This window comes from Oryzias latipes, chromosome 7 (genome assembly GCF_053564925.1).
Source record: "Oryzias latipes strain Hd-rR chromosome 7, Olatipes_Hd-rR_3.1".
Taxonomy (NCBI): Eukaryota; Metazoa; Chordata; class Actinopteri; order Beloniformes; family Adrianichthyidae; genus Oryzias; species Oryzias latipes.
In genome coordinates this window covers 7,299,771-7,324,431 of record NC_136243.1, presented here as the reverse complement: position 1 = coordinate 7,324,431, position 24,661 = coordinate 7,299,771, and the positions used below count along the sequence as shown (strand labels likewise).

Below are 24,661 nucleotides of genomic sequence, written 5' to 3'. Positions count from 1 at the left end.
CACAGTTCATTCATACGGTTACAGGCTTAAACCCACCTGCCTCTGGCACGTGTGAAGCATGTTCATTAAGCTGGGAGGTATTTAAAGATCAGAGGTAACTCCGCCCCCGCATTACAGTATTTGGACGGCGTTGGACTACACTGGTTTCATCGGATGATTCGTCTAAAAAACAAAGGTTTTGCACGTAAACTCTGCTGCGGTTCAATGACCATGTGGAGGCAGGCAGACTAACCCAAAGCAGGAGAGCATGAGGCTTTTTGGAGAAAAACATTACATCCTGTGACGTCCCGGTCATTGTTTGTTTTAAACAATACTGCCCCCTATGGAGCACAAGTTGTAAGTGCTTCACGTTACCTATTTGTTTGTGTTTCAAGTCCTGAGATTGTAATATAAAAGCAAAAGATTTCTGTGAATGTTTTTGGTGATCCTGTTAATTCCAAATGACACTCTGGATTTTTCTGGTCTTCCAAAGGATCTCATTTTATCAGAGGTAAAAATGAAATGACCTCAGATTAAAATTACACAGTCTGGAAAGGAGGTCTTTCTTATTAGACTGCATCAATTACAGCTGCAATCAGATAAGATGAATAGAAATGTGTCTATAGTTGGAGAAGTCATGAATCCTAAATTTAACAGCAGTGAAGGAAAACGCAGTTTTTCACCACATGACATTCGTCTAATTAAAAAAAGCTCTTGACCTTTGAGATAAAGCCCGGTGATGAATAACACAGCTCACATAGATGCTTTTTGTTTTAACTTTGTTTTAACTTAAACATTAAATTAAAGGCATACAGTGACTCTGTGTCAAGTTGGTGTGAAATGATTTGACCTGAGTTTTTGCAGTTTAAATAAAATCTAGTATTCAGACTGCTGCTTTTTTAGTTGGACCTGGCAACCTGTTTCTGTCAAACAGATGGGCTGTGGTCTGTCTCTGATACGCTGGTTTACACACACACACACACACACACACACGTGTCATGATAAGTTATTCAATGTCTAATCAATTTGTCCTAAATCAAGTTCAATCCACACGTCTGTTCGATTTTATTGATTTTTACTTTAAAATAAAATGGATTCTTTTTTATTCACGGCATATTTTCTCAAAGCAAAATGTAGCAAAATGTAAATGTATTTGAACATAAAAAGTAACAAAAATGAGAGAGCTGCTAACATTTTTCAAGGCTGCAGAAAATCTGTGTCTCAATTGCTGTAGGCAAAGGTGTTGAACATCACATTTTGGGATGTATTACTTCAGTCATTTATTCTGCTCAACTGTCTAGAGTCCTGCGACTATGTTTGTTCAAAGAGGTTAACGAATCATAGCAGATGGGACCAACCAGCTATTGTATTATTTAGAGATACTGTAAGTAGCACAACGATTTGAAAAAGGCCTGCACGTTTTCACGTTTACATATGAGACATAGAATCCGTCTGGTTCTTTTCTTACTGATCCCTTTAGCAACACAAAAGCCTTCATGGTTCCAGGAATAGAACCTCATTTTAGTCTAAACTATCAGAGGGACATTTCTTTATCAGGAACATCTGACTGTTAGAGTGTAAAACAAGGGGGTAAACAGAGGTGATCTGATTCGGCTGAGGCAGCCCCCCCCAATACCTCACTCCCGTTTTTTTATGTGGAATTGGCGCTCTGACCTCTGGCAGCTGCAGCTGAGGACGCCGACCTCAAATATCTCCCTCACACATGCAACTTCCGTAGAAAGCCAGTGATCCCTCTAAGCCTTCTACTCTTAAGATGCCAATGCAGACGACTGCTGTGAACTTCAGGCTGAGCTTCTTATCCGTCCACATGTTCAGTTTCCGTTCAGAAATCCAGACAGCAGCGCCCCCTACAGCCACAGAGGGGAATCTGAGTCTTCATTCAGATAAACTGACCCATCCCATTATATATATCCCAGTATGAAGATGATGATGAAGGTGAATGTTTTCAGGCTTCGACACAGAGGGTCTGCCGTCAGCCGTGTGGCCAGGAGGAGAGACTGAGGCTCTGACCAGGATAGAGCGCCATCTGGAGAGGAAGGTGAGCACTACGCCTTCTGTTTGGAAGTTTCCAAAGAACAGTCTGCAAACTTTCAAAGAACTAATGAAAGATTCCAACTCTATGAAATTCATTTGAATCTATTTTTGGAGCAAATGTCACAATGTCAACTCTTGGGTTGCACGCAAAGTTCTTACTACAGGACATCCAGATCAGGTTTTTTTTTTTTTTTATCCTTTGTTTTATTTGCGGATAATCTCCAGAACTATCAGAGGAAAGTCTTCATCTCAACAAATGACAACAGATTACTGTAGCACAGGAAAACGAGTGGAAACATGGAAATTGCAGCATGTTCAACATTTAACAGTATCTTTAGAGTTGTAAATGTTGTAGAGAAAGGTTCTGGAGCTTCTGCAGATGAGGGCAACAATCAAACCCTGCAAACAAAGCCTGCTGGCCCTAAACATTTGACTCTTACTTGTCGTTGTACATCAGCATTCTAGATTTACAGTTACCTTACGTGCAGCAGAGGTTTAAATCAGAAATCTACTATTTGCTTGTTTCTCTTTTCTGCATCACTCTCATTTTACAAACACCCCTCTGGATATGGAGGGAAAAAGAAAATCTGCTTCCACTTTTAGAGAAATAGGAGTAGCATCAACACACTAGAGCGGAGAGTGTTTAAAGAACGCATTTAAACAATGCAATGTTATATAGGTATATATAGGTAAGATTTAAATTTAAAATAAAAAATCCAGTAAGCAAAGGGGATAAAGTAAATGTTATAGAAAATGACAGCATCATGTGTTTGTTTCCTTGTGCTGCTCCTCCTCACAGTGTTTCTGTCTTGTTTCCCTCTCAGGCATGGGTGGCTAATTTTGAGCGCCCGAGAATGAACGCCAACTCTCTGCTGGCCAGCCCCACGGGCCTCAGCCCTTACCTGCGCTTCGGCTGCCTCTCCTGTCGCCTTTTCTACTTCAAGCTCACTGACCTCTACCGCAAGGTGAGCTCGTCCGCAACGCCACTGCGTAGCATCAAGTATTAGTCATGGTCCACTTCAGCGTTTCAGACCTATAAATTGAGTTTTAGGTTTACTTTAGGTCTGTGAATCGGATTGTTCAACATGAACCAATACTGACTATGAATCGGATCGGTAACCGCAAATTATGATATGAATTTAATCGTTGTTAAAAGAGTAAAGTTTTAATGATTATTTAATTTCATGTGTTTTTTTTGGGGTCATTTTTTTAATCATTTATATCTTCAAAGTACGAAAATGTTTGTTAAAAAAATCTTTTTTTGTCTTCTAAACAAATAGCCTTAAGCCCTAATCTGGTTTCATTTAATTAAGTGTAAATATTTGCTAACATCACCTCAGAAATGCTTCAGTTTAAACGCGTTTAAAAGAGAAGTAATGTTTTCCATGTCTTGATTTCAATTCAAATCAAGTAGCTCGGTTGGTAAGGTGAGAGGCTACCACGCAGGAATCCAGGGTTTGATTCCCAGAGGGGGATAAATAATGGTAACTGGGTCAATTATCATATCAATGGCGAGCAATTAACATCACTCAGTGAGGGCCCTTAGGCAAGACCCTTAACGCTACTGCCTCCTGAGCGTGGCTAGGCTGCAGCTCACTGCTCCCCCAGGGGAAGGGTCAAATGCAGAGAAGGATTTCCCCATTGTGGGATAAATGAAGTATTAATTATTGGTAAGCTTCTGCATATCCGCAACATTATTTCTGGTGAATGTTTCTTTTTCATATTTGAACATTTGACCTGTTTCTAAAGGAACTGTTTCACATATGAGTGATTTTTCAGTCAGCTTGACCGAAATTCTTGAGCCTGTTTATCGTCTGCAGCCGCTCACTTTTTTGGAAGCCAGACGTTTTTGTTCCAAAGGGACTCAGAAGAAGAAGCTCGTCTGGATGTTACTTTGATTTCAGTCAAATATGAAGCTCAAAGCTGGAAAATTCAAAAACCTCACTCAAATAAACTCATTTAGATGGGATATTGGAAAACAATTAAAATTGGTAAAAGTAGTTTTTTTTTAATTTTGTGGGTTTTTTTGCAGCACTGAACTGGCCTTTAACTCATTCACTTCAATCATCTTCAAGTAGGAGAACAATCAGTAGAAACTTGCTCACTGTTAGACTTTTTTGTGTTATTCTTCATGTTTTACACTTCACTTTCAGTCTCCAAACAGGAAACTTCACGTGTTGGTAGAAAACTGAAAGCTGCTATTTTCCTTAAATTTTTGGAAACCTATCAGGTGTTAAACATCATTTTGTTTATGTCCTTCTGCTGTTTGATGCAAGTAAACATTTCTAGCTGTTTAGACCAAATTCCTTTTTCTGAACACTTCCTGCCACTGTTTTCCTAAAAGTTCTTTCTGTTGTTTTGCTCTCAGGTAAAAAAGAACAGCTCTCCTCCACTCTCCCTGTACGGCCAGTTACTGTGGCGGGAGTTCTTCTACACCGCAGCGACCAACAATCCACGCTTCGACAAGATGGAAGGAAACCCCATCTGTGTTCGCATCCCTTGGGACAAAAACCCTGAGGCGCTCGCCAAGTGGGCGGAGGCTAGGACGGGCTTCCCCTGGATAGACGCCATCATGAGTCAGCTGAGACAGGAGGGCTGGATCCATCATCTCGCCAGACACGCCGTGGCCTGCTTCCTCACCAGAGGGGACCTGTGGATCAGCTGGGAGGAAGGAATGAAGGTCAGGATGCAGCATGAGGCTAGACTTTAGTTTGATTCAAAGATGAAAGCTCAACAAAGAACAGGAAGTTGTGGACTAAACTGTTGTAAAACATTTATTTTCACATATACATTGTTTATATTTGAATTTCCATTTGAAACTGTACAGACACAGCATGATGACAAATTCTGGCACGGTCTTTTTGCTGCAAGCATTTAGTTTTTTTTGTTTGTTTTTGTAAAGAGTGTGCAGATCAGGCTGGGGCGATGGAAAATAGGCTTCTGTTTTTCTTTACAAGCTTAGATTAAAGGAGGGGAACAATAGTGTTTTACCTATTAACTGTTGAAATAAGATGTTTAGTTTCAAATCCCCTTTTTTATGACTTTATCGTCTAATCAGAAGAATGATAATGATTGGAGCAGATCTGAAAGTGGGATGAGGTGAGAGCAGCAGAAAAGTCACACAACACCAACAAACCTGACACAAATGTCATCTAACCCGTGGAGTTAGGCCAAAACCGCTTATGGTCGCGGATGGTTTTAATATGAAACGGATGGATGATATTAAAACCATGACAGTTAGCTAATAATGGTCAGAAGTAAATGTCAGAAAACTGATGCAGCGTTTTTATATGTGAGTTGAGCCTTTGAACCAGAGAACCTTAACCCTTTAATACCAGAGATGTTGCTGGCGACACTTAAAGAACACGGTCTCTTTGACATACCCTAACTCTGACCGTTTACGCGATCAACGGGAATCCATTGATCCTGACGTGGCTATTTATACCGGCTTTGCACCTACAGACAACACATTACCAAGGTAAAGTGTTGCATGTCAGCGCAAAGTTGCTTTTCTTTGCTTCAGAATCTGCAGTATATACGTTAATTGCGTAAACTGTTGAAGAGTTAACACGGGAGCTAAAACTGCAGTGTTAAAGACCCCCTCCAATGAAAAGGGTGTTTTTTTTCATGCTCTTATTGCATTGTATAAAGAAAAGTATGTTCAAAATTGCATTTCTTAGTATTTCTTTATTATTGTGATTCAGTAGCACATGAACAAATGCCGTTTAAAAAAGAGCATGTTTGTCATGTAGAAAACACGCTGGGCGGGCCGGACTCCCTGCTCTGCTCTATTCTGATGCACAAATAGATCCATGAACGTCTTTGCTTCCCATCTCTGAGCTTCCAGCTCTAGATCTAAACTGTAGAGCTGGATAGCTCCAATATTGCTAACCATTTTTGTTGCACTGATAATGTCAGATTGGGGCTTGACGGTCTGTAAGCCGGCGGGGGAGAGCGTGTAAGCGTGCAAGCCCGCCCTTAATTCAAAGGCAAAATTCTACTGAACTACTGCTGCTCTGAAGAAACTATGTCCTAGTAGACTACACCTTTTTTTGGGGCTAAAAACAGCATAATTGTAACAAAAAGACCATTGGTAACACTTTAAAAATAGATGAAAAGATGATCGGATTGGGACTTTAAAGGGTAAACTGGAAGCTGAAAAACCTTCTGAAACAAGTTCTCATCCACGCTCTGCTCTTGCAGGTATTTGAAGAGTTACTTCTGGATGCAGACTGGAGCGTGAACGCAGGCAGCTGGATGTGGCTTTCCTGCAGTTCATTTTTCCAGCAGTTTTTCCATTGCTACTGCCCCGTGGGCTTCGGCCGGCGCACCGACCCCAACGGGGACTTCATCAGGTGGGTGCTTCTCCTGGCATCGCCCATTGGCGACCACCTCCAAGCCTGGACGGCGCCCTTCTTCCCTCTGTCGCTCTGTACCACACACATTTAGAAACAGACCGGAGGTATAGGCAAAGCAGAATTTTAAGGACTCTCAAAGCATGGTTTTTAGAGGTAAGCTTTAAGTAAAAAAAAACATCTTTATCCAAAATATAAACCATGGATTCTGTTTTCATGAAGGTACTGTAGGCACACTTTGAGTGCCGCACATTTATTGCACAGTTATGAACATCCCTCCTTCACTCAGAGGTCCACATCATTCACAAAAGGCCTATATGAGTCTTCATGTTTAATCTAGCAGCTGAAAAGAGAGAGAGATGGAGGGAAGAAAGGGCACCTCCAGATTTCTTGGTAAGTGGATGAAAAAAAAAAGCATCCAACAACTTCTCCCTTCATTTTTTTTAATGTTTTTCTTTTTTGTTGCCATCTGTTGCTTACCACTTCCGTACTTTAGTTTTTGGAATCAGGTCTTCCGTTTGCATTAACTTTAATGTTCGCCTTGTTCTTCTTTGCATTTCTTTTTTAAAGTTCTTTGTGAATGTTTGTGAGTACACACGCATCTTTAAGTGTGTAATTGTTTTGACGAATGACCTTTACTGCAGACGTGCAGATGAAATCATTTTCTGAATGTGGCTTTGTCTTTGTGTTTTGGCTCATCTGTTTCTTTGGGGGGGTTGGGGGAAAAGTTCACCTATCCCTCTCCCCTTTGTGGATTGTAGCTGATTGCTTTTAAGGTGATTGGCTGTTCTCACGCCACTCCCACCCAGGTGCAGCCCGGGCTTCCGGCCGGGGCTGCACCTGGGTGGCAGTCGGGCATCGAGTTGAGAAATCGGTGGCCGTTTGTTCCTTATTTATCTGTGCAACCCTGAGGGACGGGACTTGCTCGCGCCCCAGCAGCACCCTCTGGGAAGGTTTGTGACTCGGTAGTGTCTCATTTCGTCAAAAGGGATTCTGACCGCTTGGTAGGGAAATGCAAACGCCTCGCCTGCATTGGTTGGGTAGAGCGCTATGAAGCATTCCCCAGAGGGTAGTGAGGAGAGGCGTTGGACCAGCTGTAGCTCTGCCATCGCAGTGTTGCACGGTTGGCGCTGGTACTCGTTACCTGTGCTGTGCCACGCGAGCCGGTCCATTGTCCAGGCGCTGGGCAAAGCCCCTCATCCGGCCCTTTGTGAAATGTTCAGTGGTGCTCTGCTGAAGTAAATGCAGCCCTGTTGGTTCAGGTGGACCTGGAGCAGTGGGTGGCTAAAATACCTCTACACTCACACAAGCACACACTCCAATAGCAGGAAGAACATCCAACAAAAATACCAGGAAGATGTTTCTCCTAAAAAATTACATCTTAGGAGCAGAAAAGTTTAGTAAACTCTTACAGAAGGCATTAAAGGATGTCAAAGGTTGATATTTGCTAAAGCTAGGTAAATACTGCATGTTGCACTAGCTGCAAAGGTTTAAGAGCCAAAAAGTTTCAAAATATGCTGAAAAAGTTACATTAACTCCTGGCATTTAGTTAAAAAAAATCCTCAGCGCTAGTTTTGTGAATAGAGTAAAGTATGATGCAAAATAAAGCAACATAATAAGGCCATTTCGTCTGTTAATACTTGGAATATTAAATGAAAAATCCTAAATTAGTAACAGCAAGTATATTACATTAAAGAATGCTAAATGATGTCATAAACAATTATAAAATTGTGATGCAAAAAATGAGGATTCTTCCAGAAAAAGCCAAATTTACTCAGGGATCCCAACATTTGAAGGATGATTTTTAGCTAATATACCCTAAAAATGTGATTCAAAAAATAGAAATAAAAAGTGTTACAGTAAATGCAGAAATGTAGGCAAACAGAATAAAGTGTAAAACTGCTCACAGGTGCACAATTACAAAATAAAGGCAGTTGGATGAATGTAGGTGATCAGACACTGCTGGGCTACCTGGCCTCTACATTCATAATAACTCATCACATAAAAAACAGTGTCTAACCAGATCTGCACCACTTGGATGTCTCCACCACCCCCATCCTCCCCACTAAGCCACCTGCTGTCTTCTGGAGGACCGCTTCACACTGGCAGGTCGCGGAACTTCCTGGAAAAAGGGTTGTGGTCCTTTTTGGTGAAATGAGGGGGCTCCCTAGTGGGCCAGCCCAGAGTGTGGCGCTGTGGCTGTGGGATAGGACAGTCAGCAGGGGGGGCTTTGGGCCCGCTGACCACTTAAAAGTTAACCACCACAGTCTGGGGGACAGGGGGAGCAGGCATGAGCTCTTTTCTCAGTCCACCGCTGTCTGATCGTGGGGGATGGAGGGAGGGTGGGGGTGCCTGGAGCTGCGGGGTATAATGGACGACTTCTGCCATTGCCAAAAACATCATGTCAGCAGTTTGCCAGCTTCACTTTTGTATGGAGACGATCTCGGAACAAGCTCAGATTTCATATTACCTGCAGTGGTTGGATGGGGGGAGTCTGTTTCCGATTGGCTGCTGCTGCGGCGGGCCAGGTGGAAATCAGAAGCCCTGAGAGTAGCCAGAGCAGGATTTGAAAATGAAATAACCCAGCGTTGTCAACGGCAGAACTTCTCCACCGTACACCTGGCCCGGCCGGGGTGGTGTGGGGCGGGTGGGGTGGGATCAACACACTCTGCTTTCTAACCGCGTGTTACAGTAGACGTCTCCTAGCATCATGGGCCCAATCGGGAGCGCGGCCTCTCTAGTAGCGACCGGAGAGCCGTCCGTCATGCGTGTGCGTGTCGGCCCACGCGGCCGCACCCCACCCTTTTCTCGGTGCCTCTCAGCGCCGCACTGAGCCGCTTCCCACAGTTCCACTCGCCCCCCTCCTCTGTCCTGTCTGTTTCCCCTCCTCGGACTAGGTAAGCTGGGACCAAGTGCAGTAGGTAGGTGGCCTCTCTTTGTCACACGGAGCAAATCCACGGCAGCCCAGGGACACGCTACTGTGAGACTTCTCTACCTTGATGCACTCAGCGTTTCATTGGCTTTTCTTGGAGGATCAGGGTTTTTGGTCTGCAGTGCGGCTCTGTCACACCTGCCCTAGAGTAAATGGTGTTTGGGACCACAGCCTCTTGTTTTTTGAATTGTCTGCTGTGCACTGCGATGGTAACTTACTTCAGTGCCAGGTTTTTCCAATAGTCCACCAAATGGCCCAATTTCAAAGGAGCCTCTTGTACTCATACTCTCATGTACTGTTGCCATACTGTGCAGTGTTGTGGTTTTTTTGTATCCCTCATTTGTAGCACCTACTTTTACCTCTAAGCATGACTTGGTCATAAACAGCATGCTTGTAACCGACTACACACACGTGCTGCTAAACTTCACAATTCTGTTTTTTTATAAAGATGCAGTCATCCCTTTCAGAGACTGGAAAACACACTCATTTGAAAGTGATATTTACATCGCAAAATACGACCTTAACCTCTAAGTCAAATGTCAAAACACAGATGCAGCTATTAAGAAAACATATTTTTTAAATGGTTGCAATAAGGTGTTTCAGATTTCGAACGTCTGCAAAGCTCAGGTTTTTCTGACAGTTGACAAAAGCAAGCGCATCTAATGTTTTCCTCTGCTTTCAGACGATACTTACCTATCCTCCGAGGTTTCCCTGCCAAATTCATCTACGACCCATGGAACGCCCCGGAGTCCGTGCAGGCGGCGGCCAAGTGCATAATCGGCGTCCATTACCCAAAGCCCATGGTGCACCATGCTGAGGCCAGTCGACTCAACATCGAGAGGATGAAGCAGATCTACCAGCAGCTCAGCCGATACAGGGGACTTGGTAAGAGATGAACCTGTGATGCTGTTTGAAATATTGGTTCTCAACCTTTTTCAGGCCATGGACCAGTTTAATGTCAGACAGTGTTTTTATGGACCGGTCTGCACAAGGCTGAAGTGGGCTTCAGATTGATTTATTTTTCCTCCTCCAGTTTCTTTTTCTATTTCTACTTTTAAAGAACAAACTTCATCTTCATCCTCTGTAAAATATCTGCAGCTGCTTTAACCTTTATTCAAACACTAGATTTTGTGTAGGAAGCATGGAAATGGTAAATCCATAACTGTCAAAGTGGAAGCTGAAAAATCAGACGCCAACTTCAGCTTTGTCTGACTTTGAAGATGCAAGCAGATAAAAAAGAAAATACAACTATATATTCTAAATCTAATAATACATTTGAATCCACAGTTTGAATTACTTTATTAGCAGCATCTTTATAACATTAGACAGTGGGTTGCTGAATGGTGTGCGTTATTATTATGGTCTGTGGGAACAACTGTTGCAATAAATAAAGATGTAGTGTAAAATCTTACGAATTTCTCCGACGTTTAACGCCTCGTGACTAAACAAAGGGCACCAATGAGAGTGTGCACACCGACGCGAAAAAACGCCACGCGCCAAAGCGTCAAAAAAAAAAACGCCTCGGGTTCGTTTTTTTTTTTCGACGCATCGCGTCGAAATCTATTCGACCAATGAGAACGCCGCTTTTGCACACGTGTCTGGAGCTTCTGAAGTTACAGTAAAACACAACTTGGGGGCGCTCAAACACAAAACTGCCTTGCTGAGCACACATACCGGCGAAGAAGATAGACGCCAAGTAGTGTCTACACTGCCGCAAAGAAATAATGACGGACATTCTAAAATATCCCCGAACCAAGCACCAGTTGGAGCAACTGGTGCTTGAAATATTCATGTTTTCTTTGTATGATTCTGACAAGCGCGTAAATACTTGCTCTCTTCTTCTGAAGGAAAAGCGACTTTAAGAATCGTAAAGTTGCGCAGCGCCACCTTGTGTACAGGAGTATTTCTGTTTTACATTAAGCGCCATCTAATGTCAGGGAATGAAATTGCATGTTCGCTCGGCTCATCGTCAGCGAAAATCGCCTGGGTGTGAACACAAAAGACGTGGCGAAAAACGCTGGCGAATAACGCCTGGCGAATATTCGTCCCGGTGTGTAAGGGCGTTTAGTGATTTTTGTTTGTTAAATGCAGATTTTTATTTTCTTTGAAGTCAGAGGCTCTTTTGCTAAAAGAAACTTTCCAAATATGTTTGCTTTTTGTTAACTTATAAATAAAACTAAGAAAATGTAGGTCATGATATTTTTCTCTGCGGCCCGGTACCAACTGTCCCACAGACTGGTACTGGAGGTTAGGGACCACTTTAGGTTAGGGCTTTATATGATCTTGGTCAGTCGTAGTGCAACAATGGAGCAACACCAATTTAGTGATTTTCACTGTCATTTAAGTTTTGCTGTAATATAATAGTTGCGTATAGCAAATTTACAAATGTTGATAAAAATTAAAGCATTTTGGCTTTTCAGGACTTTTGGCGTCAGTCCCTTCCACCAATGGGAACGGGAATGGAGGAATGATGAGCTACTCCCCAGGAGAGCAGCAGCCAGGGACCAACAACATCAACAACAACAATAACTCACATTGTAAGTCACGTTTTAGTCCTGCAGAAGCCATTTTCCTCTTCAATATACAATTTTTCTGTTCCCATTCTGATACCTGCATGGCCGGTTGTTCTGTTTTCAGTGCCTGGAGTGTCAGGAAGCTCGGTTGCAACAGGTAATGGCAACGGAAGCATCCTCCTCAACTCTGACAGTGAAGAAGGCACTGGACCCAATAGTCTCGGTCAACAGCAACGACTGCAGCAAAGCCAGCTGCAGCATGGTAAACCATTACATAACATGGATTTCCTTTCACATATCTAAAATTAGAGTGTCTTTATTTATTTATTTATTTATTTATTTATCCTTTATTTAACCAGGAAAGTCCCATTGAGATTAAAAACCTCTTTTCCAAGGGAGTCCTGGCCAAGAGGCAGCACATTCCAATACAAAAAATACATAAAAACAAACATTATTAAAACCACATACATCATAAAAAGCAGTTGCACATTATTGTTTCAGTCTCTGATGCTTTGAGCTGGTTCTTAAAAACATTTAAAGATACCATGCAGTTCAGTTAGTTTCCAGTCTTTCTGCAGCATGTTCCAAGCAAAAGGGGCAATGTGGACAAAGGCTTTTTTCCCCAGCTCTGTGGAACAGAGCAAATGGAACAGAAAGCAACATCTGGTCTTTAGATCTTATTGAGTAAGATTCCACACTTCTTGTGATTAAAGAACAAATGTAGGGAGGCAGCAATCCAAGCAAGGTCTTGTAAATAAAAGTGTACCAATGTCCCTGCCTCCTAGTGGCCAGAGAAAGGCATTGTACTATTGATTACAAGTCACAATGATGCGTCATGGATCTACAGTTGGTAATGAACCTCAGGGAAGCATGATACATGGTGTCAACCTTTTTGAAACATGCAGATAAGTCATTCATATACAGAATATCACCATAATCCAGCACAGATAAAAAGTTGCAGCGACAAGACGCTTTTTTACTTCAAAAGAAAAACACTTGTTACGGAAGAAAAAGCCAAGTTCAAGTTTGAGTTTTTTTTGTTTTTTTTTTAGTTTTTCTATGTGAGGTTTAAAGGTGAGGGAGTCATCAATCCAGACGCCAAGGTACTTGTACTCATGAACCAACTCTATGACATTTCCATCCAAGGTGGACACCAATGGAATTGTTTCAGGGACCTTCTTTAAGTTTGAAAACAACATTAGTTTTGTCTTGTCAGCATTGAGAACCAATTTTAACCGAATAAGTGAGGGCTGTACTGCAACAAAAGCTTTCTGCAGGGTTTCAATGGCCTGAGCAAGAGATGATCCATAACAGTAAATGACTGTGTCATCAGCATAAAAAATGTAGATTAGCATCAGAGACATTTTCACCCAAGTCATTAATGTACAAAATAGATAGAAGGGGGCCCAGAACTGAACCCTGTGGCACCCCCCTGTGGACAGTAACAAATATAGAGCAGACACCTTCATGTTTAATGCATTGGGCCCTGTTATTCAGGTCATTTGAGAACCACGCAACTGATGATCCAAGGCTGAGTAATCTGCTTTTTTAAACAGCATGGTCAACTGTGGCAAAAGCTTTTGACAAATCTATAAAAAGGGATGCGCAGTACAGTTTTTTATCAAGTGCCACAATAATGTCATTTATCACCTTAATAGTAGCGGTGTTGGTACTGTGCTTTTTTCTAAAACCCGATTGAAATATAGAAATAATATTATTAGAGTAAAGGAACTCTTTCAACTGGTCACAGGCTAAAGATTCCAGAATTTTGGATAAAACACATACATTTGATATAGGCCTGTAGTTAGTCAGCACGGATGGACCACCTCCTTTTAATAAAGACAAAACAAAAGCTGATCTCCAAACTGATGGAATTTCTTTAGTTTTGATTGAAAGATTAAAAAGAATTGTAAGTGGTTCTGCAATAAAATCTGCTGCCAGTTTAAAAAAGTGAGGCTCCATTAAGTCTGGCCCAGGAGGTTTTCTGTGATCCAATGCCCTTAAAACTTCATGCACTTCATGCACAGTAAAAGGTACAAAGTTGAATCCCCTATGTTATTGTCAATGTTTATTGTCACCGTCCACATGAAACCAGAGATTAGAGTCATCACCAAACCAGTGTAAAATTAAATTAAAACAAAAAACTTGACGATATCCAAGTGGAGGCTTACACGTTTGCAAGCTTTAGCTTAAATCTTCGGAAATATGTACATTTCATGAGTTGCGGTACATTTCGTCTTCAATGCTTAACACAATACAGCTATGCCCACAGTATTTTGAAAACAGTAATAAGTAAAAATGTATATTGCAAAGAAAAAAATTACATTATTTTACTAAAAAGGTAAACTAAGCCCAAAAAAATAGCATATAGCCATAAGGGGGCCCGGGTCGGGGTCTCCCTGTGCTTGTCCCTAGCCTATTGTCCTCGGAGAGAAGCAATCTGTTTCTGTCTGAAGGCAGCTATAGTGTCTCCCAGAGGTCAACAGGTCAAACAGATTAGAGTCACTGGTGGACAGGCTTTGATCATGTATTTGGCTCTGCTGAGGCAGGAGGTACAAACGTCATGAATGAATCGAGTAATGCTACCATCAGTGACTCTGCCCCTCCCACATTGTCAAAATGAACTATTTTTAAGGTAAATAGACGTTACTCCATCAAGTACTAATAATAAGTTTATCTTAATCTACATTTCAGTTTATCTTCATAAGTCATTTTAACCAAAAGTGATGTTGTAAATCAATAAGCTCTGTTCACATGCTGTGGGTTATGTTGAGATCTGGGCCACTCGCCGTTTTTAACTGGTGGGGAACATGAAATGACGCCACCTGCACAGTTGTGTCTAACATAAAATGGGTTTTCAAACAAAAACCTCTTTACCTGATGCAGATTTTTTGCTCCTATAATCAGCTCCTAAGTTTGGTTTTTGTCTCACACTTTTATCAGCTGCCTTCACTTCCTTTCATATATTTTTTTTCCAGCACTGATTCAAAAGAAGTTCAAAGCCTTAAAGCGAGTCTATTTTCCCTGAATTTATCCTCTACCAGAGCTGTTCATGCGATTATCTCACACGTTTATGGAAACACTTTGATTCCAGGTTACATTTTCTGCTGAAATAAAAACATTTACCTCATAAAGGTTTACAGTTGAAGTTTTTCTTATTACCATGATGATGATGATGTTGATGATGTTGATGATGTGCATCACGTGTGTGCTGCAGGATACCACTCAGTGCCAGACACCAGCCAGACCATCACCAGCAGCCGACTCTACCATGAGTTTGCTGTGCCTCAGCTCCCGGGTGAGGAGAGAACCTGAATGCAGTGTAACATACGTTTACTCCGTCACCTCTAGGGGGCAGCACTGTTACAGCTAAGCTGGTGGATATTTTTATATTAGTGGAAGTAACCCGGAACAAAGGATTTCCCAATCAGGCTTTTTTGGACCCGATCCGATTCTGAGTCATTTGATCTTGAGTATCTGCCAAAACCGAATCCCAAAGCGATACTTGTGTAACACGTTTAAAAAATGAACTTGTTTAAAAAAAAACTGTTTTTTTTTTATTTCATTAACATTCTTTTATCATTAACCCTAAAGAAAAAATAGTGCATCTATCAACTAGAAAACATTTCTTAACTATTAACTAGTTATCTAGATGATAATTAGTCATGTGAGAAAGTTTAGTGACTTGCTTTTTTTCAGAACTATTGAATATTTTAGCCAAATGTGATTCATATATTCATTTAAAATTCTTAAAAATGATTAATGACTTTGTTATAAAGATTGTGATTATGATCATTCATGACTAGAAAAACCTGATCTTTTTCCTGTTGTAATGCCTTTGTAGGTCATTGTTTGCATTAAGACAACACAATAGAGACACCTGTTGTCAGATTAAAACATTTTTAAAAGAGTTTTTGACCCAGGAAGTCTGAATCTGGGAACATCTCTCTAACTCAGTGCTTCTCAATTATTTTTTGCCAGGCCCCCCCTAGGAAAAGAAAATGTTTCGCGCCCCCCCTGACCCCCCCCCCCCCCATAACCCCCCCCCCCCCCCCCCCCACACACACACACACAGACACACTCGCGCGGTGACAATACATCAGGTCAGTATCTATAAAATTTGTATACCTAAAATTGTATCTTTTAACACTAACAAAAGAAAAAAGCAAAATAAATCCACTTTCAACAAATATTAACTTTATTTAGCCACAGAAACCCTGTTCTAGTCTAAAACAGAAAAGAAGCTGAAAGTACCTGAAATAAAAAAAATCTGTCATTCCTTATTTAAACTAGAAACATTTTGACCAACTGAACCATTTGATGCTGAAAAAAATAATTCAATCAATAAATAATATTAAATCTAAATTGATCTGAAACATTAACACAGCAGCACCAATATATTTAACGTTTTTAGTCTGAAGAAATAGGTAAAAACGTGCTGATTTTTTTTTTCTAAATGACGGATTGTTTATTTCTGATCTCATAAAAGTGCAGCTGTTTTCCTGCATTACCTGCGGTCTTTATGTCTGTCTGACACTAACTAAACCACAGGCAGACAAAGAAAACATGGATGGAAAATAAAGACACGTCATCAAAATGTCTACAATAGTTCATAAAGAATGACATTGTTAGCATGAGCTTAGGAATCTAAGGGCAGCGGTGATCTTGGGCAACAGGCAGCGGTAGCAGTGGTCCGCGTGCCCCGATTCCCCTGGCAGACAGGGCCCACACCACCCCTCCCCTTTCGTTCTCACTCGCGCAGCCGCGGACAGACAGAACAGACAATAGGAACCGAATAGTGGACCAGATTATTTTCCAAGCACTGAGCCGCTGTCACCGCTGCCCCCACGTTAAATTTGCGCACCGGACAAACCTGTGCCTAAAACCGCCACCACCGCGCGCCCCCCCTGGCATCGCTTCGTGCCCCCCCCTGGGGGCGCGCCCCACTATTTGAGAAGCACTGCTCTAACTTGACTGAACTCTTTTTGTTAGCTTCCTGCTGGAACTAGTCCCGTGTTGTGATCTGTTCATGATATGTACATTTCTACTGGAGTATTTATCCTTAACAGTAAGATTTAAATATAAGGCACTGGTCATGATAAAAACAAATCAAATGTCCGATACTGATCGACAGACAACATCCAAACTCGAGTCATTCACCACGTGATTGGAGCAGGACATCCTTACCCAGAACTTGAACGTTTTTTTTTTTTTTTTTTGTTATTTGCTTTTACTGTGAAGCTTTTATGATGGATGTTTTTATTGCCATCTAAACCTGTAGGAGCATTCCTGCACACCAGGGGGGGAATCACAGGAAAGCGGGAGCGCGAGTCGGAATGTGAAGGATCGGGAGAAGAAGACCCGTCGTCCTGCTCTGTGCATAAGATGCAGAGGCAGAGTGCAGAGGTCAGCTTCACCTTATCAGACTTTAAAGTTCAAGGGCTTTCTTTTACAGCTCATTACACACACACAGGTATAAACAAGCATTTCAACATATTTTGTCTACTAAAAACATGTATTTGGATAAAGATTCAGCTGAAGTATGTGTGGATTAACTGACAGAGAAATCTTCTGTCAGCCTGACTGGACTGTATGATCTTCTATGCTTCAAATTAATCATCTCCTTCAGGATGCGACACCCGGCTAGATTCTAGAAACAATGAAATTCATGCACGACTTTTCCGAATGCAGACTGCGACGCATTGAATCCCCGATGGGTGAGTCATCATGAAACCAGAGGAAAGGTCAGCGGCCAAAGCCGTTGTCGTCTGTCCAATGAGCAGCACTCCCCTCCCAAAACATCATCACAGAGTTTACAGCGCGGATGGAAAGGTCAACTGCAGCTGTTTACAGAGACGAGCACACAAAGCACATGCAAAACGAGGCTTCTGCTCAGCGCTGGGAACCACGAGGGTCACTCAGCTGAAACCACAGCGCTGTTCACTGACAGCTGTCTGAGACGCCTCTGCAAAAAGCAAGCCGCCCCTGACCAGGGGGTGTGAACAAATAACAGTGATACCTCAGCCTCCGAGCATGGAGATAAACATTAAAGAAGAAATACACAAGAAAACAAATCAACAATTCCTCTACATTTTGAAAAGATATATTCAAATGGAAAGGAAATTTATGGATTTGTTATCTGCTTTTTATGCCTTCCACTGTCTTTACACGGTCATTTTTCTAAGTGGAATAGAGTGAAAAGTAAAAACTTCCGAATTAAATTCTCTTTCATCATCTACCATAGAATGGTGATTACGTAATGAATGTTTAAGTAGAAATTTCGTTTTGCATATATATCCACTTAATTAGAAAAACGCTCCTGCATCTGCATTTTTCACACTATAGGACTATTATGAGGCGCACCGTCAGTTAATGCTCCATTTTTGAGCTTTTCTCACAAAGAAGGTCCACTGAACTATGAGGCGCATTAGCCTTTTCACAATACCTGTAACCCCTAACCTTGTTAGTAACACAACGGAATCGACTGGTAACCGCTAAAACAAACGTTACCGTGACTACGCCATCTCCCAACCATGTTAGCAACATGTAAAAAAAAAAAAAACACACAATCCAACACTGCTACACATCAGTGTATTCACAATAACACCCAACCTTGTTTACAACTCATATAAAAAGCAGACTGACATTTATACAGAGCGCCGTGTGCCTCTCAAAATGGTTTTGACACAACCAGAATCCATAGATAAGGTGCTCACCATTCTGAGATGCGCCGTCACAAAATATGTTACAGAAGGGAAAAGGTCTGCGTTTTTGGAGGAGATATTCAATCGCCTAAATAGTTATTTTTTTATTTATTTAGTATTAAGACAATGACCTGTTTGTGTGGGAAGCTACCAAATGGTTACCCGGCGATCCAAACTGCCCCCAGGAGCTTTTGTTGAAGCAGATGGAGAAGGTGTTGATCCTTGGTTGTTGACATTGGATGGAGGACAGAGGCAGCTGGACAAGAGTGGCCCTTATAAGGCCTCTGGTTGAAAACCATTTCCACACCAGCATTTTGGAAACATTTTACTACAAATACCAAAAATGACCGTTTGATTAGTTACACTACATTATGTTTTGCTTCATGTTTTTTTGTCTGAACATTATACTTGAATGTTGATGCAGCCTTTTGGTCCAGCTCTTGAAACCTCTGTCTGTTTTGCGTGTCTTGCAGACTACCTAACTGTGAGGTGGACTCCACATTCGATTCTACATCTGGCCACAAAAAGGAAAGCCCAAAGTCGCCCCCTCGTGCCCCGAACGTTGGCGGCAGCTCCAGACACGACCGACTGGCCCTCAAACCCGGCAGAACTCTGACCACTGCAGGCTCCTCTGAGCTTTAAACAAAAAGGGGAAAATGCGAATTTTGGCTTTTATAACACAGTCTCTAACAGGTCTATATTTGAAAAAAAAATTCAAAAGGTAGTTTTTAGAGGCACACGTATGTGCGTCATAACATTAAAAGAAAATAGATTTGTTACAAAGGCTATTATAAAATGAAAAAAGCATCATTTTTGTCTTAAAACTGCTGCCACCAGCCAGTATAAACTATATGGACACTAAAGAGCAGCTATAAATGTAAGTAGAAGAATGTTTTTGCTTTATCTGCTGCAAACATCCAGCTCTTTGAAGCAATAAACCACAACAACTAAATCAGGGTTTCTAGATTTTTCACATTTCTGAGAACCCAAACTTGTATTACAGGAGAATCGGTCCAAAACGGCCGTTTTTGTTTCTGTTTAGGAAAATGAATTCGCTGAGCTGAGAGAAGCACCTGGAACGCCTGACAAACAGCCTGTCGTCGTTTCCATGAACAAACTGCACATTTCTATCGCCATGCGGGTTGTTGTGAATGAACTTGACAGATCAGTTTCTTCGATCCGTTAGTGTGTGATGTCGTTTTCAATCCGGTTGGGTTAAAAAAAACTATAATAAAATCAATTCCAACTTTTTTTTTATCAATATAATCTGTTTTTCTTTAGGATTTCTCTGTAGCTTAATTGACACCACATGTTTGACATGTTTTATAACGACATATGAATAAGAAAAGAAGATATTATGTGGAAATGAATCAGAACTGGTAAATGGATGCAGGGCAGTGATACCCACTCAGCACAAGTTTAGACTGTTGGGCAAAGGAAGGGTTCTCCCTGAACGGGTCATCAGTCTATTGCAGGGCCCGATTTGCACAACAGAAAAACTCTCTTCAACTGGAAGGCTCCATAACTAAATCAGCTTCCATTCTTGGTCACATTTACGGCGTGTAACCAGGGTTTAGCTGAACAAACCGCCACCGCTCACTCAGGCTGTAAAAGGATCTCTGCCTTTCTCAGAACGACATAGGAGTTTGTGTTTGGCCTGTTTTTGTTTCCTTCTGTCCATGACGTCCATCATCAACCGCTCAGAGTTTAGTGTTTATCTTTCCTGCTGACCGTTGATTTTGGATCTGCAAAAAAAGATGACAAATAAACAACGGTAAGCTGAAAACAACTATTTTATTTGATAATAATTAGACAGCACGGTTTAAAAGTGAAGTGCAGTCTTCTACCATTAAAGTGACTTTCAGAATAAAATGCTTGTAAGTGTAATAAACGCAGACAGAAACAAAGATGTAGGATTAAAAAATGAGGAAAAACAGTTCAGAACTGCTAGCAGATCCTTTATTTTTTAGTTAACTTTTTTCCCTTTTTGTGTTATGTTTTATTTATTGTGTTTGTTAATTGATTTATTTCAATCACTTTCATGAATCCAGTTGATTTCTTTATCTTTTTCCTTGTGTTGAGGCTGAAGTGCATTCAACGCCACTACTATTTGCAGAAACACACCTCACTTTTGCTGGACGGCTTCTAAATTTGTGTTGGACACAACTAAACCAACTGAGCTGTGGTGGTGCCAGGTTCACGGCTCATTAAAAGGAGGGAAAACCCCAGAGGATCTCCGTGGAGTCTCCTCCACGCTCTAAAGCTTGTTAGTTTGGTTTGTAATACTTTATATCCCCCTTAAAAAAATGTAAATAAAAAGACAAACATGAACGAAAACAGCAAATGAAGTTAAGTCAGCCATTTATTGATATTCATGTCAAAAAAATCTTAGAAAAACACAAATGAAAGAAGTAAAACTTCTACCTCTAAACATTAATATGTAATTATTTATACTCTTAAATAAGACGTATATTGGCTTCTTTTAAAGCCCTGTTTAGTTGCTATGGCAAGAATATAAATATGTACCTTAGAGACAAAATGTTAGATCAATCATAGGCAGAAAGCTCAAAGCTGTGGGTCATTCAGCTGGAGTTTTACTAAGATAATACAAAGTCATCGAGCCTGATTCACGTCTGTTTGTGAGTCACTCACAAAAAACAGACAGGTTGCATTTGTTTTTGTTGTTTTTTTTTCTTCTCTCCTTCGTCATTCGCATTTTCTCCTTTCTGTTTCTCCCACATTTGCTCCCTGTAAACTAAAGAAAAGAGGAAGAACTTTTTGTTGTTTTTTTCTTGACGTGCGACCTGCTAGGACAACCAAACGGAGCGTGGCGCGGCATGGCACTGCACGGTGTGGGGCAGTACGTGCGATCTACAAGGCCAGGGACCCCAGGCAACTTGTTACAAACACACTTTTCTAAGATTTCTTATAAAAACCAAAAACTTGAAAACAAATGGGTTAAAAAACAAATCGGATCCATGAGTTGAGTTGAAAAAATAAGAGCGTTTCAATGAGCCTAATTCTGTCGTTGCAGCAGAATCGACATTCCTCAGAGTTGAGATGAACGTTTTGATTCATCCGCTGGACAAAGACTGGAGCTGGATCTGTGAATCAGACAGCTGTCAAAGATTCAGAGAAGCTAAATGTCCATGAAAGATGAAGGCATTGGAAAGATGAAAAGGGTGTCATGTTGAGGTCATGTACACCCTACACTATTATCTTTAATTTTGCTGAGTGAAAATGAACCAGAGAATGTATGACTCCCCCTCCCATGTAGGATACTCTCCCTGATGTCCATGCCCCCCCCCCCCCTTAACAACTGCATCCAACTTTAAGTTCTCAGTGTCTCTTAACAAAAAGCTTTTTTTTAAATCAGGAGGTTCTCTTTAGCAGAACTCCAGGCGTTTAATATGAAAGAGCTGCAGGAAGTGCAGCAGAAAAATAAACATGATCAGTTTTAAATCTGAAATGCTGTTATTCTGTAGTTGTTCATAGCACCAAGATGACTGTGATGGTTGGACAGGCGAGAGCAGATACAGTCTTGGACTGCCTTTTAACCCCCACCCTCCCTCCTATCCACCCACCACCAAAGCTTCACATCCGTCTGTCACGACAAACACCAGAATCCTCGGTTCTCTTCTTTGCTGGTAAACTCTGGTTTGGGTGAAGCCTCAGCGACATTTGTCTGTACAGTCCTGCATTTATCTTTGACCGCACCGCCTGCAGCCTCACAGCTGATGCAGAGGGTGGGGGGCGAACATAAACGGGAGGAATTTTTCAAAAAAGAAACAAATGTTTTACAGTTTGTGTATTATAAATCTGTATGTTCTAAAGAGAATTTCAACCTAACTAGTTTTTTTGGAGCTTTTATCACTAAAATGACAAATTCAATCCTTTTTTTTTGTTTTGTTTCCCTTCTGTGACATGAGGGTGAAGACCCTCACTCTGTCATGTCTGTATTATGATGCTGTCTGTTCTTGTGTTGTGAATGGCTTTTTCTGTGCTTGACCACCTTCATCAAAAGAAAAATAAAACTTTTAATGCTTTACTCCTGTCGTCACTCGTGTGTGTGTGTGTGTGTGTGTGTGTGTGTGTGTGTGTGTGTGTGTGTGTGTGTGTGTGTGTGTGTGTGTGTGTGTGTGTGTGTGTGTGTGTGTGTGTGTGTGTGTGTGTGTGTGTGTGTGTGTGTGTGTGTGTGTGTGTGTGTGTGTGTGTGTGTGTGTGTGTGTGTGTGTGTGTGTGTGTGTGTGTGTGTGTGTGTGTGTGTGTGTGTGTGTGTGTGTGTGTGTGTGTGTGTGTGTGTGTGTGTGTTGGCACAACAGAGCATTTGTTAGAATTTAGGGTGGGGGGCTTATTTAATAGTCACATAAAGGCACCCACCTCAGCTGAGTCAAACCTCTTCCACGCTTAAACCCTTACCCCTTATCTCTCCTTGTTTTGGTTCCTTTTTTTAATTCCAAAATGAAACTGGAGAGGCTGTTTTCTTTGAAGACAGTTGTCACACAGGGCAGATCAAATATCCAGCGAAAAACAGGAACACTAAAGCAGGAAATCAACTGTGAGACCCAATTTTACTGAGTTTTATTCTTTGTGTGGGAAATGCTGTCAGAATAGTGCTGATTCTGGAAGCTGTTAGATAAACTTCCAGGCAATGTTCTTTTATCTGTAGAGCTGTAATCTGGTGGAGGGAGGTTCTCTGTTGTTGAGGAAAATACAAATTAGTGTGATTACGGAGTTATCCGTTGCTTAACCCTTGTGCTATCCTAGGCACGTTAACGTTGGGAGTTGGGTCATCTAGACCCACTAGACAGTGCTCTGAACCTTTTGTCTTCAATGATTTGTGATCTTCACTGGTGTCCATGGATTACAGAAATCTTTCCACCTTTATCCACCTTTGTCATGGTAGGAAGAACACGTCAATGTAAGGGTGGAGTCATCTAAGATAGGACAAGGGTTAAATGGCAGAATTGTTACCAGGAGCTGATTTTATAATATGTTTTTAATACTTGTTATTAAAAAGTATATTTTTGGGAAGAGCAGTGTGCTATTATCACAAAATAGGTTTCAAAAACCTGTAGGAAAGGTTACCTTCAAATTTTTTACATTTATGACGGCTTATTCAACGATTTGAGCAGTTACCGTTGAAAAATACAGTTTGAATTACATGTAAAGGATGAAGATGTGTCTATTGTGGCCACTTTGACAACGACCACTTTGAATAGTTAGTGTTTAACCCTTGTGCTATCTTAAATGACCCCACCCTTCCATTGACGTGTTCTCCCTACCATGACAAAGGTGGATAAAGGTGGAAAGATTACATGTAATCCATGGACACCAGTGAAGATCACAAATCATTGAAGAAAAAAGGTTCAGAGCACTGTCTAGTGGGTCTAGATTCAATTCAATTTTATTTGTATAGCCCAAAATCACAACAACAGTCATCTCGATGGGATTCGAAGTAAAACACACAATAGGAAAATACGAAAATGAACTAACAAACTGACTAAGCTAAACTGGCATCCCTGCCCTTAGACCCCCCTTCGCGGTAAGGAAAAACTCCTTAAAAAAACGGATTCCGGAAATGAAGGAGGCATCCTCCCCCAGGACGGACAGGCGATTTACCAGAACTCTTAGAGAAGAATTAACTTATCTAAATCTACAACTCTATATATAAAAGTCCAGCAGACGAGCTTCATCCAGCCGTGGTTGTGGGGACAGTCAAAGGCGCGAGTCGAGCCGGAGACAGGAACCACAGCCAGGTGTAGGAGCAGGAGCAGAGACGAGGTAAACGGTCAGGCACAGAGCAGAGACGAGCCAGAGATGAGCCAGAGGCAGGATCCACAGCCAGGTGTAGGAGCGGGAGCAAAGGCGAGGTAAACGGTCAGGTACAGGAGCACGGATGAGCCAACTGGAGTCTGGAAGCACTCCCACTCCCCAGGAGGGGAGAGGGAAAGAGGGACAATACATGAATCGCACTGCACCAAACAGAGGCATGGAGAACTAAATGATAAATTATGATCAAGAATAGAGGAGAGGAAGGGTAGAAGTAAAAACAGGAAAGAGGACAGAACCCCAGTGCACCATAGTTACCCCAGCTTCAACTTCTAGCAGCCTTTTAAAAGA

At 41.5% G+C, this 24,661-nt stretch overlaps 1 protein-coding gene across 2 annotated transcripts in view; it reads left to right on the top strand.

Moving 5' to 3' along the window:
• LOC101164536 (cryptochrome-1) overlaps positions 1–22,586 on the top strand; it is a 46,183-nt gene extending 23,597 nt beyond the window's left edge. Inside the window, exons 6-15 of one of the 2 annotated variants that reach the window (XM_023956986.2) lie at positions 1,950–2,038; positions 2,859–2,999; positions 4,403–4,714; positions 6,238–6,389; positions 10,004–10,206; positions 11,742–11,858; positions 11,959–12,096; positions 15,052–15,132; positions 17,116–17,240; positions 19,012–22,586. In XM_023956986.2, the coding sequence (XP_023812754.1) occupies positions 1,950–2,038; positions 2,859–2,999; positions 4,403–4,714; positions 6,238–6,389; positions 10,004–10,206; positions 11,742–11,858; positions 11,959–12,096; positions 15,052–15,132; positions 17,116–17,240; positions 19,012–19,020 (1,367 nt within the window). In that variant the 3' untranslated portion in view covers positions 19,021–22,586. The remainder of the gene's footprint in view (positions 1–1,949; positions 2,039–2,858; positions 3,000–4,402; positions 4,715–6,237; positions 6,390–10,003; positions 10,207–11,741; positions 11,859–11,958; positions 12,097–15,051; positions 15,133–17,115; positions 17,241–19,011) is intronic. The other variant, XM_078950131.1, reaches the window with a different exon arrangement.
• The last annotated feature ends 2,075 nt before the right edge of the window (positions 22,587–24,661 follow it).